General features: G+C 42.2%; 1 protein-coding gene across 1 annotated transcript in view; it reads left to right on the top strand.

Moving 5' to 3' along the window:
- The window catches only part of DRC11 (dynein regulatory complex subunit 11), a gene marked incomplete at both ends in the record, with an annotated part of 125,301 nt that overhangs the window by 38,915 nt on the left and 68,094 nt on the right, over nucleotides 1–18,292 (top strand). The window contains one exon of the mRNA XM_082311434.1: nucleotides 4,493–4,680. Coding sequence (XP_082167560.1) covers nucleotides 4,493–4,680 — 188 coding nt within the window. The remainder of the gene's footprint in view (nucleotides 1–4,492; nucleotides 4,681–18,292) is intronic.

The raw sequence follows: 18,292 nt of genomic DNA, 5'->3' as shown, positions 1-18,292 counted from the left end.
AGGAGCACACAAACTCCACCAGGGCTGTCGTACAGACTCTGTCTCCATTTGAAGACCCAAGACGGCTTCCACACTCAACTTTTATCTATTTCCTCTTTTCGCTTTCTACCTATGCTCTACCAACTGATTCCTTTTCTTGATCGTTCACACCCTTAAGTACACTTAGATCAGTTCTTATAGGCCAGGGAAGCACTGTTTAATATAGTCTCCATTTTACTTATTAGCCCACATATGCTTAATTTCTTTTGATATTTCCTCATCCTTGTTTTCCTCAAGTCCAATTAATTTTTTGTTAACATAACTGCATTTATTTCAAAGTCACAGCATGGAAAGTCAGGCCAGTTGTATGTTCACCTGTAATGTTTTACTTAAAAATCAAATAACTGTGGCATGATTTCCTCACTGCTGTTCAACGCTTGCCGCCGCCTCCTCCTCCCCCAGAACAGAAGCCAGCCTTCGGTTCCTGACACATGTCGGCCTCCTGGTCTTCACTCAAACAGGGCGCGCTGCGTATGTTCCACATTAGACAGCCACGAATCCTTCAGGACTCATTTATCACAGCCAACTCTGCTCTTCGTTTCATACTCTCCCTCATGCATCTGAGCTGGAGCGTGCTATTGCCAGAGCTTTTGCACTACAGGAAGAGCCCCTGGTTTGGCAACCGTCTGTCCACCGCTAGGCCAACTCCAAAGGATGTCATTTGTTATTAACGTATCTCCCTGCTACCCATCGCAACAGCTTGCCTGGCAGCACCGACCCCTGCCCAGATCAAGTGTCTTTTTGTACCTGCCATGTCATCCTATCTTGTTGGCCTCTCTCCAACACCTACCCTCCTCCCCAGCTTATCTGGCTGTCTAGGTCTGAGCCAGCTCCGTTTTCTCAGCAATGGAAGCTGGAACAAGTAACAGCACATTTCACATCAGCAACAGCCTTTTCCTCCATGTAAATAAACTCTTTTCCACATACCTTAATTTAGAAAATCTTAATAACAAGAAATCAATAGGATTGGAAAAAAAGACAGTCAAACAAGCATATGGTTTTACCAGCTTACGCTTTCTCTTTCATCCCTTTCTTTAGTGGGTTATTGAAGGTGGGTAGCTGGACTCTTGTTGGTAGAAGCGTTTCCTGTTTCTTTTGTTTTCTTGTAGTAAAACAGTCTTCGGAAAAGAAAATGAAAAATATATGAAGAACAAATACAACAGAGCTCTTTTCATAAGCTGTTCTACAAGGTTACGTCTGTAATTCAGCCTTAGGGCTTTGAGTGCAGGTCATAAACTAGTATCAGCAGATATATTGATAACTGTATGGTGCTCAGACAGGTAGCTGCACAAATATTTACTCAGGGCTTGGTGGGGTTTTGCAGACTAGAGCATGTTCTGTAGCCCTGTTGCTATCAGCATCTGAGCCAGCTGGTTCAGAGCTGCCTGGACTGTGTCCACCCCAGCTTCATGACTGTGGACTCAAGTGTAGATATGGTCTGTGTTAATTCACTTAGAGATAAGAATCTCCTACTTCTGGTCTTGCTCACGTGGGCATGTTCCTGCCAGTTCAAACAGTTCTTACCTCATCTGGCTTTGGTACTGATGAAAGATATGCTGATAGTAAATTTGCAGTGACAAGTAGCTGGTCATCAAAGGTTCCCTCAGGACTCAGTGGAGAGCAGTTCAGAGGAAGAGCTGAACAGAGGAAAGGTTCAGAGATGGTGAAGAGGCGCTCTCCTGTCTGTGCTGCTGCACAGGCCATCCAGCTCTCCACATTGTTTTGGTCCCATGCTCACCCACCACTACCCTTGCTATGGCTCTGGCCCTCAGCTGCCTCCTTAGCTGGCTGATTCACACTGGTATACCAAGAGACAATTAACCTGAGGAAGTGGGAGGGGGAGGAAAGATAAAAGGGATTATTTTCTGCTTCGTAGAGAGCTGAACTGGTTCACCGCAGGGTCAGGTGAGTGCCAGCGCCTGTGCAGGAGAAGGGAGGGACATCCAGGAGTTAGGGTGGAGGGGTGACTGCCCCTTCCCAGCACCAATAAGCTGTTCATCTGGTGAGCCATCTCACAACATTTCACCCTTAAATGTTCAGATGCGTCCTGCAGTGGAGCCTGTCTTTCTGCCTCAGCTGCAGATCAGTCTCACTAAAGCTGGAGGTATCCTTCTGCCCCTCGCACCGAGTTTGCCTAGGCTTGAATATGGATTCTGTTGCTTCCCGAAGGAGACAGGAGGGGAGGCCTTCTGCCCACCCAGCAGGACGTCTTCAGCTTTCACAACTGCCTTCGCTCATGGTAATACTCATTCAGTCCCTTTCTTGTGCTCCCAAATTTCTTTCCTCTATCCCTTTTCTTCTTGCGTATCTTCAGCAGGAAACACTGGAAAACATATTTCTAAATGAAACAGCCCTTCCCCAGCGCCCCATGGTGAGCATCTAGTTAGGAAGTCTAGTAGGTTGTCCTCTGCGTAATTCAGTCTGTTCAGACTGTGCTAAGGCAGTATACAAAGACATGGAAGAGTCATGTGGGCTCTAGCTAGCTCATCCTTTCAGTAGCAGCCCTGCTACCAGTACCTCTAGGCAGCAGTACTCTGATGGGAACTTCTCAGAAAAGCAGTCCCTTGAGCATTACTGTAGTGAAGCAAAAGTTGAGTGGGAAACTGCCTGAGGGAAGTGGATCTTGTTTCTAGATCTCAATCTGGGAAGCAAGCCTCGTGGGTCCTCTTCTGGTTTCCAAATGAGCCCTGAGAAAGCATCATCACATCTGGCTATTCTGAGGTTCATTTAATATTAGTAAGGCAAACAATGGTGAAAATCCAGGTGAAATACAAATAAATAGTATTAATATTAGCTGTGCCATACTTAAAAATAGGTGCTGGTGAAGACTGGAAACACTTGACTTCTCTGGAAACTGAAACATGAGTGAAGGTAACATCTCAAGGCAACATTTTGGGTCACATATTCAGGAAGAGAGCATGTACAGCCACCTTTCAAAAGTATGCTGCTCTTGTTTCCTCCTGTATATTTTACACTGGTGGCCTTGACCAATTCCTTCTGCATAGTGCGAGTCACACATTGCAGATGCAGGGAAGGCAGTAAACTGCTTTCCTGAATGGGGCCTCTGCACTTACTTTGGATAGTGTGCAATCCCGCTGTGTACTTTCTGAAACCAAATTTGCTTGGCACTTGTTAGTGATTTTTGGAACCTGGTTGAAGCATGGAAAAACACTGAATAACAGATCTTAAATATAAGCTGGCCAAACCTTTGATAAAAAGCTTTTTTGTCTTTGTGGGAGACCTCTGGAATTAGGACTTGGAGCACAGTAGAAAATACATCAACAAAGCAAGGAGAATGTATTACTAAATTAGTCTGAGATATGCTGATTTAAGGACAATTTCTATACATTCTGGAAGCGGAAGGCCAGAGCAGAATAGTGTAAGTTTTTTTCAGGCAAACCAACAGTCCTAGGCTTTGGTTCACATATGCCGCCACCTATATGTCAGATAGTCACTAATTCTGAAGAGTAAAACACACCATATTACAAAACCAGATTATCATATTTTCTCCTCTTTTCCATTCTTAAATTTGACATACACTGTCAGACAATATGATTACTACTTCCCAAGTATGTGGAAAATATTTTGTTCTAGAATTGCAAAAACACCAAAGCTAATTTACAAGTTAATTTTGAAAATACACGTTTCTCTAACACTTACAAGGTAGTAATAGCTCGTAAAACACTGGGAACATCTTAATGTTATCAACCACTGCAAACTAAAAAATGCAAAGTTAGAGACCACCCACACAGATGGTATTTTTCATGCTTCTGTATTTGCATACCAGAAAGACTTTCATTTTTCTCTCTCAAAGTACACATGTAAAATCAATCACAAAGCAGAAATTATTGTAAGACTTTAAACTGGCTTAGAAGTCCTTCTTGCCAAGGTTATCAAATCATGGGAAACTTGGGGAGCTATGATTTTTATTACAGTGTTTGGGGGTTTGTTTATTCTTTTGTTGTTGTTGTTCCTCAAGGGAAGTTGATTTCCTAAAGGAATATGACCAGCTGCAACAAAATACCAGGAAACCACTGACCAAGCAGTGCATATAAAAATTTAAGTGAACAAATTAAAAACAATACTGGCTAATTAAAAAGTGCCAATGGGAAGTCCAAACATTTGAAAATTCAATTAAAAAATCTCTGGCACCCTTCTGACATGGATAAAGTTGGCATTTGCAGAACAGCAGCTTTCTCACCTGTCTCATTGAGATCCCAGGATCCCACGCTGGAAAGGCTGTTTTTGTACATTGCGATGTTGTTAATTAATGCTGAAACACTAACAATAGACCATTGTGTGCATCCAGTCACTTTTTATGAGCACAGGGTTTTTTCCTGGCTTCCCACAAATAAATTAAGGCTTAAGCTTAGATTCACTGTCAACCTAGCATTCCAGTTTATATTAATTTCTTTAATTCGTACCTTTTGTTTTCTCCTCTTGTTGTTTTCAGAGCCTACCTCCTCACTTAAAGGCAATGAGTATTTCGCAGATGCATGCTGGGCAAATAAATGCCCTGGAAGGTGAGGTCCGGGAGAGACATGAGGAGGCATTCATCAAGGACATGCTGAGAGAAACGGAGGGGCTCAACATCAAGGAAACTCTCCAGGATCAGATCGGCCAGTGTTTCATTGAGTGCCGGTGAGCAGAGATAAACACTTGCCCCATAATAAGTCCATTTTCCCCAAAAAGCCTGATTTTGCAGTTCTTACAAATTGCAAAATCCATCTTACAGTGGTGATCCCAGTCCCAGCTGCAGAACTAAGTTCCTGAAAGGCAGGATTCCTAGTTCGGGAACCAGAATAGTGCATCACTCCTTGCACAGTCCAGCAGGGATCAGAGGTGCACCTTGAAAGACTGACTGCAGAATCAGGTCCACAGAGATTAAAATGGAGACACGTTCAGATTGCATATTAGCTTTGTAATTATAAGAAGCATACTCAAAGTTTAGGCACACTGACTTTTTTCCCTGCCTGAATACATAAGGTTTAAAAGAGATAATGCAGCCTTCCAAGAGATGGAAGTATAATTATTTGCTATAGCGAATCACATCACGTCACTGGTACTGCAATCCAGGTGCCTGCTGCTGGTGTTATCCAGCAGCCAATATGAATCTGAAGTACTTTCGTACTTGAGGCCTGACCTTCAAGACACTCCTCCAAATGTAACTTTACTTAAGCAGTGCTGCTGATCTCAGTGAAACTTCACGTCTCAGTAGAGTTAAGCACATACTTACACATTTTTAAACTGAGTGCTGACACCTATAGTTCTCTCAGGAAGTTTACTTTAGCTGAAGAAGTTTTAAGACTAGCAATTTTAATAAGGCAATACTGTAAAGCCTTGTACTAAGGAATATAGGCTGGTTTTATGATATGGGTAATTTTTTTCCAGGATTTACCCTATCCAGTGGGTTAGTATGTAAAAGTAAATTGGGAAGCAGCGCCCAAAAGTTCCAGGATTTAGCAGCAAGGTTTCAGCTGCTCTGCATAAAACTGTTCTGCAAAAACACCTCCAGTGTTTTTGTATCTTGAGCTGCTTGGTGGTGTTACAGGGCTTGTATTTGTCTTGTGGACTAGTGTCGTGTCCATTAATCATTCAGTGTTTTTTCAGTGTACTGGACCTGCCTTCAGCATGCAATTTCCCATTGGAAACACAAATGCATTCTGATGAAATCTTGCTCTGTTTATTCCTTGACTACTTTAATCAGGTTTTGGTAGCTATATGACAGTGTAGTGTTTGTTAAAAAAAAAAAAAAAAAAAAGGGGCAATAAAAAATAGCACTCCCACAGGTCTGCCACAATCTATTTCTTGTCTTCCTTGTACTTTTGCCTCTTATAGACACTGAAGAGTCTAATATATTTTTACCCCATATAGCTCTTCTTTAGAAAGAACTGCTGGTTTTACAAGCCTCAGTTATTACAAAGCACATCCCCATTCCCTAAATCAACCCTGTTCCTACAGCCCAGTCTGCATACTTCTTGAGCTGCCATTTCCTGCCGCTCCCCACAACTCCCAGTATGTTCTGAGGTACAGAAAGATCTTATTTCCTTTGCTTAATATTACTCATCTAATAGTAATTCTCTAACATAGGTCAATTGTGTCCAATTAACTTGACTCTAGAGGAGTCGACTTCTTGAGGAGAACTAACTGAAATACTGTGTGAACCAATAACAATGTTTCTATAGGAGATTAGCAGAGAACAGTCAGTCTCCCAGAGAATAAGGCTGAGCCATAAACCTCTTCAAAGACAGTTATGAGACATTATTAAAAGTAAAATCCATTCCATGGAGACACTTAACAGCAGAGCCAACCAAGAGCCTAACCAATCCAAAGGATCATTTGGAGGAAGCCGAAGCCATCGTTCGATCAAGGGAGGTGGAGAGGAATGGCTGGATGAGCAGTTCATCAAAACCGTTGCTACCTAGTGTATGAGCAACTTCAGTCTCATAGATCTATGAAATACTCTGAAGATGTAAGGTAGAGCGTAAATGCTGAGCTTTCTTATTCAGTAGCCCTTACAAGTTAAATGGGACATGTTTATATCCCAAATGTGTCCAGGGGCCCGACTTCAGGTGAGACTTCAAGGCTATATGCAGACATAGTCAGTATCCTAGCATGTAAATACGTGATTAAACAAGTTATAAGGAGTTCTTTAGCTAACGTTTAAGTTGTCTGGTCTGGTCTAGTCAGGTTCAGTAGTCTTGAATCTCATCTAGGCTTGAAAAGTAACAAAGATTAAAGCAGATGTTTGAATATAAGCACCACATTAGCTGATCTTGGATAGCTTTATGGATATGCTTTTCCCGAGCAAGTGATTATATTAAATGGGATTAAGATATACCCACACACAGAATTAATCAATGACACCACTGCTCATAGGTAAGCCTTTAGTCAGACATGTTGTTCTGCTGCAGCTGAGAGGCTGAGAAAACAGCTCTGCTCCAGCCGTGTAGAATAACCACAGAGCTGCTTCTCTACCCACCCATCTGAAACAATCCGATATTAAAAAAAAATAACTAAAAAGCAGTTTTAAGCTAAATCAGACAATTTTGATAGAGCACAGTTAAAGAAATGCTGCACGTGCAGTTATGTGGTGTGCTTGAGTGCGGGGTCACCTCTACCAGCAGAGGGGCAATGACAGACTGGTGCAGGCAGAGCAGTGTGTTCGATCATACTCTGTGTTACTCTCTTCTTTTAAATTAACTGTCCAGCATCATCTCTAAAAATCAGTAAGGCACATTTCAGCCAAGACTAGACAGATCTCATTGATAAAAGTTATTCTGGTGATTTAACAGTGTGGTAGATAAAATCCTACCCCCAGTGAAGCCAGTGGGAGAGCTGCCATCAGCTTCAGCAAAGGCTGGACATCACCCAATATTTTAGTTCATTTGAATCTGGCTGAGTGATGCAGTGATTTACGGGACTGAGAGGGGGTCGGAGTGAGCTGCCTGCCGTCCTGCTCTTCACAGGAAGCCTCTGTTTAAGTGACCAAAATAATTTTCCCTGCAGACATATTCACCTGCAGCCAAAATAGGTATGAAAAAAAAAAATCAGCAAATTTCTACACATGGGGAGCATGTGTATCACGCAGAGCCAAGCTTTCCATGTGGTGCATGCCAGAGACACTGCAGAACTAGCAGTTGTGTCCTGCTTCTGCCTGGCCTGCTGAACAGTGGCCAGATCTGAAGTGTCAAACTTTGCATTAATTATTACCTGCCAGGATATATTTTGGCTCTCCACTAAGCCAGTCTACAAGATCAACAGCTAAATATAGCTTATAAATTACTCTTTAACTAGGCTTTTGACTGAGTTTAACCATTTTCCATAGTCTATTAAATAAACAGATAGCTAAAGGGGAACAAAGATTCTTTTGAATAAATTTTGCTGTATATACTAAAAAAATAAACCCAAACTTCCGCATTTTATCTTTCAATTGGAAAAGGATGTGATAGGAAATACAATTAGCAGGTATTGTCTTTCAGCACAGCTGCTATTAGATTACAAAAGCAACGACCACGTATTAAATTTCTCTACTTGCAAGAACTGCTATAAGTATTTACCACTTTCTTTGCACAAGGGAACAGGCATAGCTTCAGTCATTGCAAGACCCAAAACAGCTTCTTATGAAGGTAGGTTCTAAAAAAGCAAAATAAAGCAAAACCCAAGGGAACAGATTAAATGAAAACATTCCAGTTGCTTATAGCAATCCCACTACAGAGAAGACAAAATATTTTTTATATAACACTCTGCATTTCACAGCCTTACCATCCATCGTTTTGTTTATCTGTATTGACTTCTGTGGAGTTATTCTTATTTGGCTTGCAAATTATTCACATAAAGCTTCCTAGATTTCTATTTGGCCTTGTCCCTATGAACCATACTAGAAAAGAAAGATAAATTTTTTTTAAAGCTTTTTTAAAAAAGCATCATGTGGTATACTTACAGGCCTCCCTTTTTGTCAAGATAGCTATATGATTCGTAGAACAGGAGTACAAATGTTGCAAAATTAACAGTTGCTATGATTATATACATCTGAGTCTGGATTTTAAGCACTCAACTCACAGATTCCAGCCATTACGTTAGTAACAGAGTTTCATATTAAAATATAGCAATTGCATAGCTAGGGCTTTAGTTTCAGTTTCCTGTACTATTCCAGACCAGAAACATTTTTCTCTGATTTCACATTTAGGGTTTTGCACTGCATATGCAAAAACTCTTATCGTCATCTTCTCCGCTCTTTACCCACTGTACATACCAACAGTTCCCAAATTACGAATCTTCCTTAGAGCTGTCCCTAAAATAAATAAAAAAAGGGGTGGGGAGAAGAGGGGAGAAGGATCCCTTTATTATACAGAGAAATATAGTAGTATCTTTGTCTAAGAAAAGTCTTCTCTGACAGAAATCAATACGAAGGATAAGAAATCAAGATGAGGTTTTTATTACCAGAGATAGCCTCAAGAATCACAGGGGAGAGCCTAACACACAGGCTTTGCTGTAATGTATCTTATGCCCTCTAGCTGTAACAAATTACACTGTGAATTTCTTGGAGGATTTATATGCCACTGCTCAGTGCTCTGGGGAGCATTTAATCAGTGGCATTGCTGACCTAATAACAGGGGATCTAAGTAATAGCAACTTTTATGTACATTCTGTGTTATTCCCACAGATTTGGGGATTGGTTTTCTGGAGGAAGGAGGAGGCGAGGGGTAAATGTGCTTTCATAATAGGTTTACACTTTACTGATTAGCTTTGAATGATCTTCTTGCTCTGCCTGCTGACTTGAGTACTGTCAGAAAAAGAATTGGCCAAGCTTCATGGTGAGTGAATGAGACTCCTTCTGAAGCAGGGGGTTCCTGCACTTTATTTATTCATTTTGAACATTCCTGACAGCCAGCCCAGGCTTTGATGCAGAGGAAAGGAGAAAGAAATAGGAAGTGATCGTGTTATATTTCCCTTTTTCACAAGACTGTTTTGTTGAGCTGAGTTTACTGCCAATACGCCTGTTCACGGGGCTCCCTAGGTAGCAGGGGGTGGGGAAGGAGGCAGCAGGAGGAAGATGAATGGAGAGAGGGGTTTTGCTCTGAAACTCCACAGAATAGGGAAAGTATTCATTTGTGTCACGCAGTGCACCATATCGCATTTCACACTCTGTACACACTGCTTTTTATGAAGTTAATGTTAACATGCGTGAAAGCTGCCAGGCAATCCATCAGCAGCTGAAGTCTTGCCAACAGGACAGAGACAGATGACACCTCGGCAGTGCCAAGCAGGGGCACCCCCTCCCTGTACCGCCTCAGCTCTGGTTTGGAGGAATTGTTGCTCTAAGTCCATCCAGACCTGTGTTGTTTTTCAGTCCTGTCTGGCTCGTCGTACATGCCCTCAGCCTGCCAGAAGTGCTTTCCAAGTACCCAAGGAGTATGGAGTGCAGCCTCTACACAATATGGCAACAGTTCACAAAACAGCTGATAGGAAAATTGCTTAATAACCGGTTTTAGTGCAATGGAACTCTATGGCAGACAGTTCTCTTAAAGAGCAAGCTCCAGTCTGGAAATCCTTGGAACACAACCAACCAGAGACATCACCAGCCCTTTAATCACAGTCCTCTTTCCATACAATGCCTTCCTTTCTTCCCTGACACCCCTGGCAAGGGTATTTCTCCAGTAGGAACCCACCAAAAAATGCCTCTCTGGTATCTGGTACTTTATATTCAGCACAGACAGGAGTCACTGCCCACAGGAGCCATTTATAGATGGGTGATGAACCGCTCCCTTTCACCTAATCCATATTGTCATTACTTGTTTTCCCTGTCATCATTAAAGGATTATCACACACTCACAAGTCACTTGTATGCAACATTCCACTCAGGAGGAAAAATTACCAGCCAGAAGCAGCTGTGAGCTCAACATAAAAATCAGGATATGCTGCAAATAGGGATAAATAAGTGGTTGTCTGCTAATTCCACCAGAGGAGCATGAGCTGAACTAAATTAGAAAGAGGTCTGTACCTGCACCACAGTTTTCTCCTTTCCTTACCTGTTCACTGGAGTTGAATATATCTTCTACCCTCTTGTACTTTGTGCGCTGAAAGCCTACACAAACAGAATTCTTTAGGGAATAGCACAAAACAAGTAGAAACTCCTTCTGAATCACTCTGCAGCCTGTCTGGGTTGTGTTTCTTCTCCAAGTGTTCTCATTTTCCTTGGGAGAGTGAAGACAAGCTCTGAATTGTGGAAATGAAGCTCTGAAAGAGGATGGCGCAGGCTTGGGTGTCCTCCTCTGCCTGAATACTTTGTCTTCCTGCAAAACTACGGTAATGTTAATAGAGACAATGTCCGTTTTCTCTATCAACAGTTTCACCTCTCTTTTCTAACAAAGCTAACAACTTCAGATTTTGCAAAGGCAGTAATCTCTGTACCATAACAATTAGTGCTGGTACAAAGTGCTCTCTGAATGCTTTTCTCCCATGCCAAAAGGCCATTCTGCAGGAACAACTTTCTTTTAACATCAATCTTCCTGAACGTGGCTCAGCCTGCTCCCAGATGTTTGACTGTACCTCATGTAGACGGTCAAAGCTAGCTTCAAAATCCAACAGGAAAAACACAGCCATGACAGCACATAGCTCTGACAGCAAAACCTGTCCAGGGCCCTGCATAACTATTCTGGCAGCTAGACCATACTGAGCTCCTCGCTGCAAGCAGCCATGCCACTGAGTCTGAGCCTGTTAGTTTAAAGTACATCTGTGGGAACTAAAATCCTGCCTTTGGGCTCCCGGGTGAGACAACCTCTCAGACTGATTAATTAACATAATTAGGAGCTGTAAACATTAATGGGTAATGTTCAAGCCTTTCCTAACACATTCTTACAGCTTCCACTGAGTAGTTATCTATTGACTAATTTTGGCAGAATTCTTTAGGGCTGGAGGGAGCAAGGGAACAGAATGCAAATGCATCACTGGCTTACCAGAGGAGTACCAGAGCAAATAGCTCACTGGGTTTCTTTGAACAGAGGGAAGTGGAGCCCACAGTTCTGCAACCTGTTTTCCTATTCATTGGAATTGACTGTCTAACTTGGACAGCCATTTAAAAAAAACCCAAACCTTCAGTCCTTCTTTCTTGCTTATGGGAACACCACATTGTTCTCTTTAAAAAGTGTGAACCCCTCTAATTCCAAAGGACGGACAACTGTTATTAAGTCCATCTGCAGCTAATCTACTTTATTGGGTGTCCGTGGATTTACAGGAGGCAGGGGACACCTCTGGAAGCTTCTGTGCAGTGGCAGAAGTTGCCTACTTCGGTGCATGCTAAAAATTTACGAGTGTGCTGACATTAATGGAGGCGGCTTGATAGCTTTTGGGGGGGGATCAGCTGGAAGCCCCTGGATTCATATATTTCTCATACTTGGCGAAACACAGATAAATCTTGGTGGCGGGTATGTGAAACAGTAAGACCAGTTGAACCTTGGTGTCACATCTCCAGAGAGGCATTGATAACAACACTAATTCTGCTTTCTAAACACCACAAACTCTGAAATATGTTGGTTTTCCAGTTTCCTTTAATTTACACTTCAATTTATGATTGCTGCCTCCATACAGTAATTAAAAACATATGCAAAGGACTCTGCTGATGATCCTTAATTTTGCTCATTCAACTATCAAAAGTCTGAAATGATTAAGGAACAAAAAGACAATTCTTAAAATATTGCAGGTGCAAATCAAGCTTCCCAAGGGGTTTTCAACACAACAAGTCATCTTCATAAACTATGATTTAATCACCAAGTACACCAGCGCTGCACATAAGCACATCTTCACCAGCTTTCCAAACGCTACTATTCCCTTCCAGATAGACATTCAGGTGTCTTAAATCACAAAGGTGTTAGTGATCTTCCCTGAATGATCTTCCTTTCCCTGATAGTTTGCTTACTGACTTCCTGTTACTGAAAATAGGGTCAGGTCCTGATGCTACTTAACACAGCTAAGTCCTTATTCTAAGCAGAGGCCCATCAATTTCCAGGGGGGTTCACGGAATAAGACACTGTTTTTTCTGAGCAAATTTATCAATACCAGGGCTTTTTCAAGGGTGTTACAGACAGGCAGAAGCACATACTCTTGCTCCCCAAAGACTTGCTCTCCAAGCAGTTCACAACCAGTGCAAGATCAGGGAAAACTATTTCAGTGCCATGGTGCTTCGGGCTTTTCTGCTGAAAAGCTCAATCATAGGCTTTCTGCCTGTGATGGGGCTTTTCCTCAGCATCTTGCAGGAATGCTCAGAACTTCAAGTATCTGCAAGCACATATTCATCTCTTCATCAGGCGTGATTTGCATTGCACACCTCTTGCCATGCTTGCATATAAATTATGCATTAGCAGCATTAAAAGCTCATTCAGATCTGAACAGTCACACATTAGCAAAGCCATAACAAGCATGGTTCTTCTTCAGACCAGTCTCTCCTCCTCCACTTTTCTGCTCAACCTGCCTCCTTCTAAATCACTTTGCCTGGAAAGACTTAACCTTTTCCCCACCCCATTTCACAGTCCCAGTTTCTATCTCTGCAGTTTTCAACTGTAAAGCTCTAACCACTCTGGCGACCATAGACCAAAGGCAAGTTGCAACTCCTTGTTCTAAATCTTGGGAGCAAAAGGATGGGTCCATTCTCATTTATTTAGTGTAAGCAAAATTATGTCTTTAACTAGTCTCCGTCTTGGAAAAACCTGAGTCACATGGGACAGTATTTTCAGACCTATATATCATAAGTTGAGTGCTCAACATCTAAACTTTCAGCCCAAATGGTTAATAGCTTGACAAATCCGTAATGAACTGAGAAACAGAGCTTTGTAATGGATAGTGTCAAGCAGTGACACTGGGGAAGTGCTAAAACCAGAACTGGAAAATTAGTACAGCTGTTTTGGTGCAGTCAATCCTTGCCCAGTGCACTGCAGAGTGCGCATAGCTGTTCATGCAAGACAAGAGCCAGGATAAGGTTAATCATCAGTGGTTAGAATACAAGAGGAACAACAGCAAGCAGACACTTGAGCACGAGAGACATCCCCCATGAAGCCCCAGATAAGGCAGCGATAGATGAGAGGAAGCAGGTCTTGCACCACTTCCCGCCCCCAGTGCTGCCAATGACTGGGCTAAGTCCCTTTTTTGGTACATAATTTTTCCAAATATTTTATAGGGATCCATAGCCTCCCCGTTACAAGCCCAGTTCCAGCGAGTTAGGCAGTGTGGTGTGGAGACAGCCATAGGTGTAGTTCTGCACATACAAACAGGATGCCTCTTTATTCTCACTCTCTCATTCCTAAGAGCACAGTATAACATAGGAGTAAAGTGGATGCAATGAGCAAGGCCAAAGCAATCATAGAATCGTTTAGGTTGTAAAAGATCTTTAAGATCATCGAGTCCAACCATAATAAGCCTCAGTGCGCATAGTTGGTGGTACAGCTGCTGTTCAGCAAGGAAAAATTAGAGGACCAAAACCAGTCTTAGTACGAGGGCAAGCTGCTCTATCCTACTGTGCTAATAATTTCTACCCCTATTCTTATAGACATACCCATCCTGAGCACTACTCTGTAGGATGAATCCATGGCTTCATTTGCCTCCTACTTTTTGATTTGTAGCACTACAGAAGCAACACTGACAAATTTAGGTTAGATTACCTTTTCTACCTTCCTGAAATGGCTGAAAGTGACCCACAGTCCATTGCCCTTGAGTCTAAGCCTTCTGCTTAGCATTAAAGCTCCTAAAAATATTCACTCCTTTATATGTCTAGAAGTCTGGAATCAGCTAAAGTAAATAGCATTACTCTGAGTTGGTCCCATTTGCAAACAAGGAAAAAAAAATCTTGTAACTAATTAGTTCATTTTCCTAAAGTACTCATACCCATCTATAGTAACACTTAGGAATTAAAAGTCTGAAAATGCTAAGTGTTACCGACATAATGCAACAAACCCCCCACTGATACTGTCAAGGACACTTCCCAAATACTAGATTTATTTGTTGTCATAGATACTCACACAGATACAAACATCGGTTACATTCAGGGACTCACACTTGCCAGCAGCTTATTATACTACAGCTTTACATGTTTTAAAGGCTGAATTGGGCTTTTTCTGGAAAATGCTACAGTAGTGTGCCCTGTTCAATGGATGGGTTAGGTTGCAGTTCTCCCACACTGCACTTTATTCCTTTCTCAAGCAGAGTCCTAACACAGCAGACAGGATTTCTGAAGGCAGAACAGACAAATGGGGTGTTTAACACTGATAACTGGGGCCTGATTTTCACCTCAGAGCTGGTTTCTGTTCCAGTAATCCAGCTAGATACCTACTACGCTTGGCCCAGAGGGGCCTGCTCTACCATCTGATCTATTCTTGGTTTGGCCAGCATAGCATAGTCCTAATCAACGAAGGAAGAAGGGAGTGAATCCCAAGGGGAAGAGGAAGAGACCCAGCCCAGCTATTTTTTCACTCCAGTGTGACAGGGAGATGTATCTTCTCCAGCAAGTTAATATAGAGCAGGTGGAAGAACCAATTTTCCCACTTCCCCATTTCCAACAAGCAAAGTAAATGAAGATCTACTGGGATACAGGAACAAGAAACAGGCAGAGAAAAAAAGAATCAGGAGTCCCACTGGTGCCTGGTAGAAGGACAGAAAGGCACTGAAGAGCCAGTGGCTGGCAGAGGAGAGGTGTTTGAGGGATATTCTGGGAAGAGAAAGACTAAGGAAAAGCTTAGAAGTAAGGAGAATAAAAATGAACACGAAGCACAGAGCAGTGGCTCCCAAGCTACAGCCCTTGCTCCACAGAATGATCTCTTTGGAGAAGCAAGCAAAGGAGGTAGAAAAGACATTTTCAGCCTTGGCTCTGTAGAATGCAAAGAAGAAAGGAGGCAATTGGAGAAAAAAGAAACGTGGCATGGACTGACACAAGCAGAGAAAAGGGGCAGCAGAAACAGTCGCGAGAAGCTGGAGAGGCAGAATCAGAAGAGGAGGGATGAAAGAGGCATATAACTGGAAAAAACCCTGTAAGTTACCAATTTGAAAAATAGGGACAGTTGGAACCAAAGACTGATAGAAAATATTAAATGTGTCCAAGGCAAAGACAAAAGAGCAGTTCCCAAACGTGTATGCCAGCAAGCAAGTTCAGGTCGATGTATAGAAGACCAAAAAAAAAAAAAAAAAAAAAAAAGAAAGAAAAAAGAGTTGATTGTCAGGAAGTCAGATTTGACTATGAAGAGGATGAAGGTATGCAAGTTATGGCTGGCAATGTGGCTGTGAATGACAGCCTGTTATTCTCTCACAAGACAATAGGGATATATTTAATTCTGAAATACAGTTGTTTCACTGTTTTCACTGGCAGCAGGTTTTTCAGAGTTTATATACCGGGGACCATAGAAGCAGAGTGTGTGATGGAATATAAGGCTGATTCAGGGCATTGTGGCTTCAGTATGCCAGCATGTTTATTTAACAAACTGTTGACAAGTTACTTAAGTGCTGAATTTAAAGTGAATTCCCCCAACGAGGAGACTGGTAAGCATAGAAAATCCAGGCTTACACTGGAAATGGTGTAACATCTACCACACTGCTGAGCGTACTTCTCCAGTCTGATTTCTCCTTGCCCTCCCTCACCTGTACCTTAGACAAAACAGCTCACCTCTTTTTAAGTCAAATGTCAAATATGCAGTTGGACTCAAACTCATCTGCCATAAGGTAACCACTAAGGTTGAGAGCACAACTTCAGTGAAAGTAGGTTCTTAGGTGGTTAATAAAACATACAGAGGCATTTAAGTAGAATGAGCTTATGCCCTCCAATTTGGGGCATAAGTCAAATTCCAGTAGGGTTAAGCAGAAATGATGGGTGGTTGAGGGAGGAGAAGGACACAGGCAGCAGAAGCAGGTTATCCCATCAGCCTCTAGATCTCTATAGTGGACCAGCTGGTACAGGCTCCAGGTGAGAGCAGTACACTGACTGCAATCCCAGAGTTGGCAAGCATGTCGAGGGCACATGAGGCAAGGCATATTTTTTTCTTTGAGCTGATTATTTCCCTTGAGTGCACCAAACTACCCCTTTGTTAGGTGGGCAGGGTGCTGCATGGTTTGGTAAGCATCTCAGTAAACTCTTCCCAACAAAAAGTTAGCTTTAAAGTTGGTCCACCCAAATCCTATACTTGGATTGAATCTCAATGCTGAAAAGGTTTGAGATAGTATTTCTCTGGGCAGAACAAAAACTTTCCTGAAACCTGAGTCTCATCCATTCCTTCCAGAGTCAATATGTTTCAGTTTTACTGAGAATTTCAGTGCAAGAGAGATTAGTCAGACTCCATCAAGCAGGTTGTTTTTATTATCCAGGTCAGAGTCCAGGGCTTTTAAGTCATGCTGCATTTCAGTCCTGTGCAGATACAATAGAAAATCTAATTATTTATAGTAATTTACTTTAAACACACCCAGCTATTAGCATCACTAACTAGCTATGTTTTGTCTGCTGTGTCAAGCATCCTTAGGACTCATGCAAGAGCAGTATTAAGAGTTACCATCCTAGGTTGAATAAGAGACATTTAACAGTGCATATAAGGCAGGTTGCTAGTTCTCCTTAGGCTCTACTTGTACAAAATAACTATATCAACATAGTACCATTCAGTAAGATACTGTACCATATACAACATTGTTTGACTTGGACGAAGAGCATAGACCCATAAAAGAGATGGTTCAGTATTTACTGAGATATTTATGTAATACTGGGAAACTGCATTACCCTTAACTAAAATCTGTTCAAATATTCCCCTCCCTTTTCTTAGAGCGTCTTACTGGCTCAGTAATCCTTTGGTGGCTTAGAAAGGAAGTTTACTCTCTTGTTTTGTATTCCCCACTACACAGGGAGACTGGCTCTTTCCTGCAGATTTTTCTGGAAGGCATCTAGTCCAGCAATGAATTTTGAAGATACTGGTTTAAAGCGTGGCTATAAGTTAAAAGCTGCAGTCTGTGTAGCTGCAGGAGTCCTCAAAGTATTCCAAGTCAAAATACAATTGCTCCGAGGGAACAAATTCCAGAGCCAGAGCTCTGCCATCTTTCGTATTGCATACATGTGCTTCCCATCATTGGCTCAGCTCTCATAACTGCTACAGAGGTGGTAACACTATGCCCAAAATATCATCTCGCCTTCATCCTCTTCTGGGAAATCATGTATAATACATGGTTTTATTCTTTATGTATTGCAAGGTTTGCAACTGCAGGAGGTCTGGGAACTAGTGGGAGCGAAGGTGGGAGCAGCTGATTGTAGCCTCTCCCACGTACGCGCCTGTATTTCATTCCTGTCCAAACCTGATCTTTACATTCTTTGCCCAGGGGAGCTCTGCTATCCTATAATAAGGCCATTCCAGACAACTGATCCTCTATACAAGCCTGTGAAGCAATACATTTAAATCTCCAGTACCGAAAAAAAAAATACAAGAGAGCCCTAAGATTTAGCAAGTGAGTAAACCTGCCCTTCAAGTCTCAACCTTCAAATTGCACTTCCCACACCACTTTACCTGTTATGGCACTTTAGTAGAAGGAAATTACCAATGTCTGGGCACTTTGCTTCTACCAAGACTGGGCTGCAGGTCCAGCTCCAAATTCCCAGAGGGCTTCCCCATGCCTGTCCCTGGGTCTCCAGCCAGGTATCTGCCTCTTCTGCCACATTGCCAGCAACTCTCTGCAGCACTGGCCCCATGTACCAGAGAGATGCTTAAAAAGCACATTATTAAGCCATCACGTAAATAAACAA

This window comes from Platalea leucorodia, assembly GCF_965183815.1.
Source record: "Platalea leucorodia genome assembly, chromosome: 5".
NCBI lineage: Eukaryota > Metazoa > Chordata > Aves > Pelecaniformes > Threskiornithidae > Platalea > Platalea leucorodia.
Note: the sequence above shows the minus strand (reverse complement) of the source record. Positions and strands in the feature narration are given on the sequence as shown.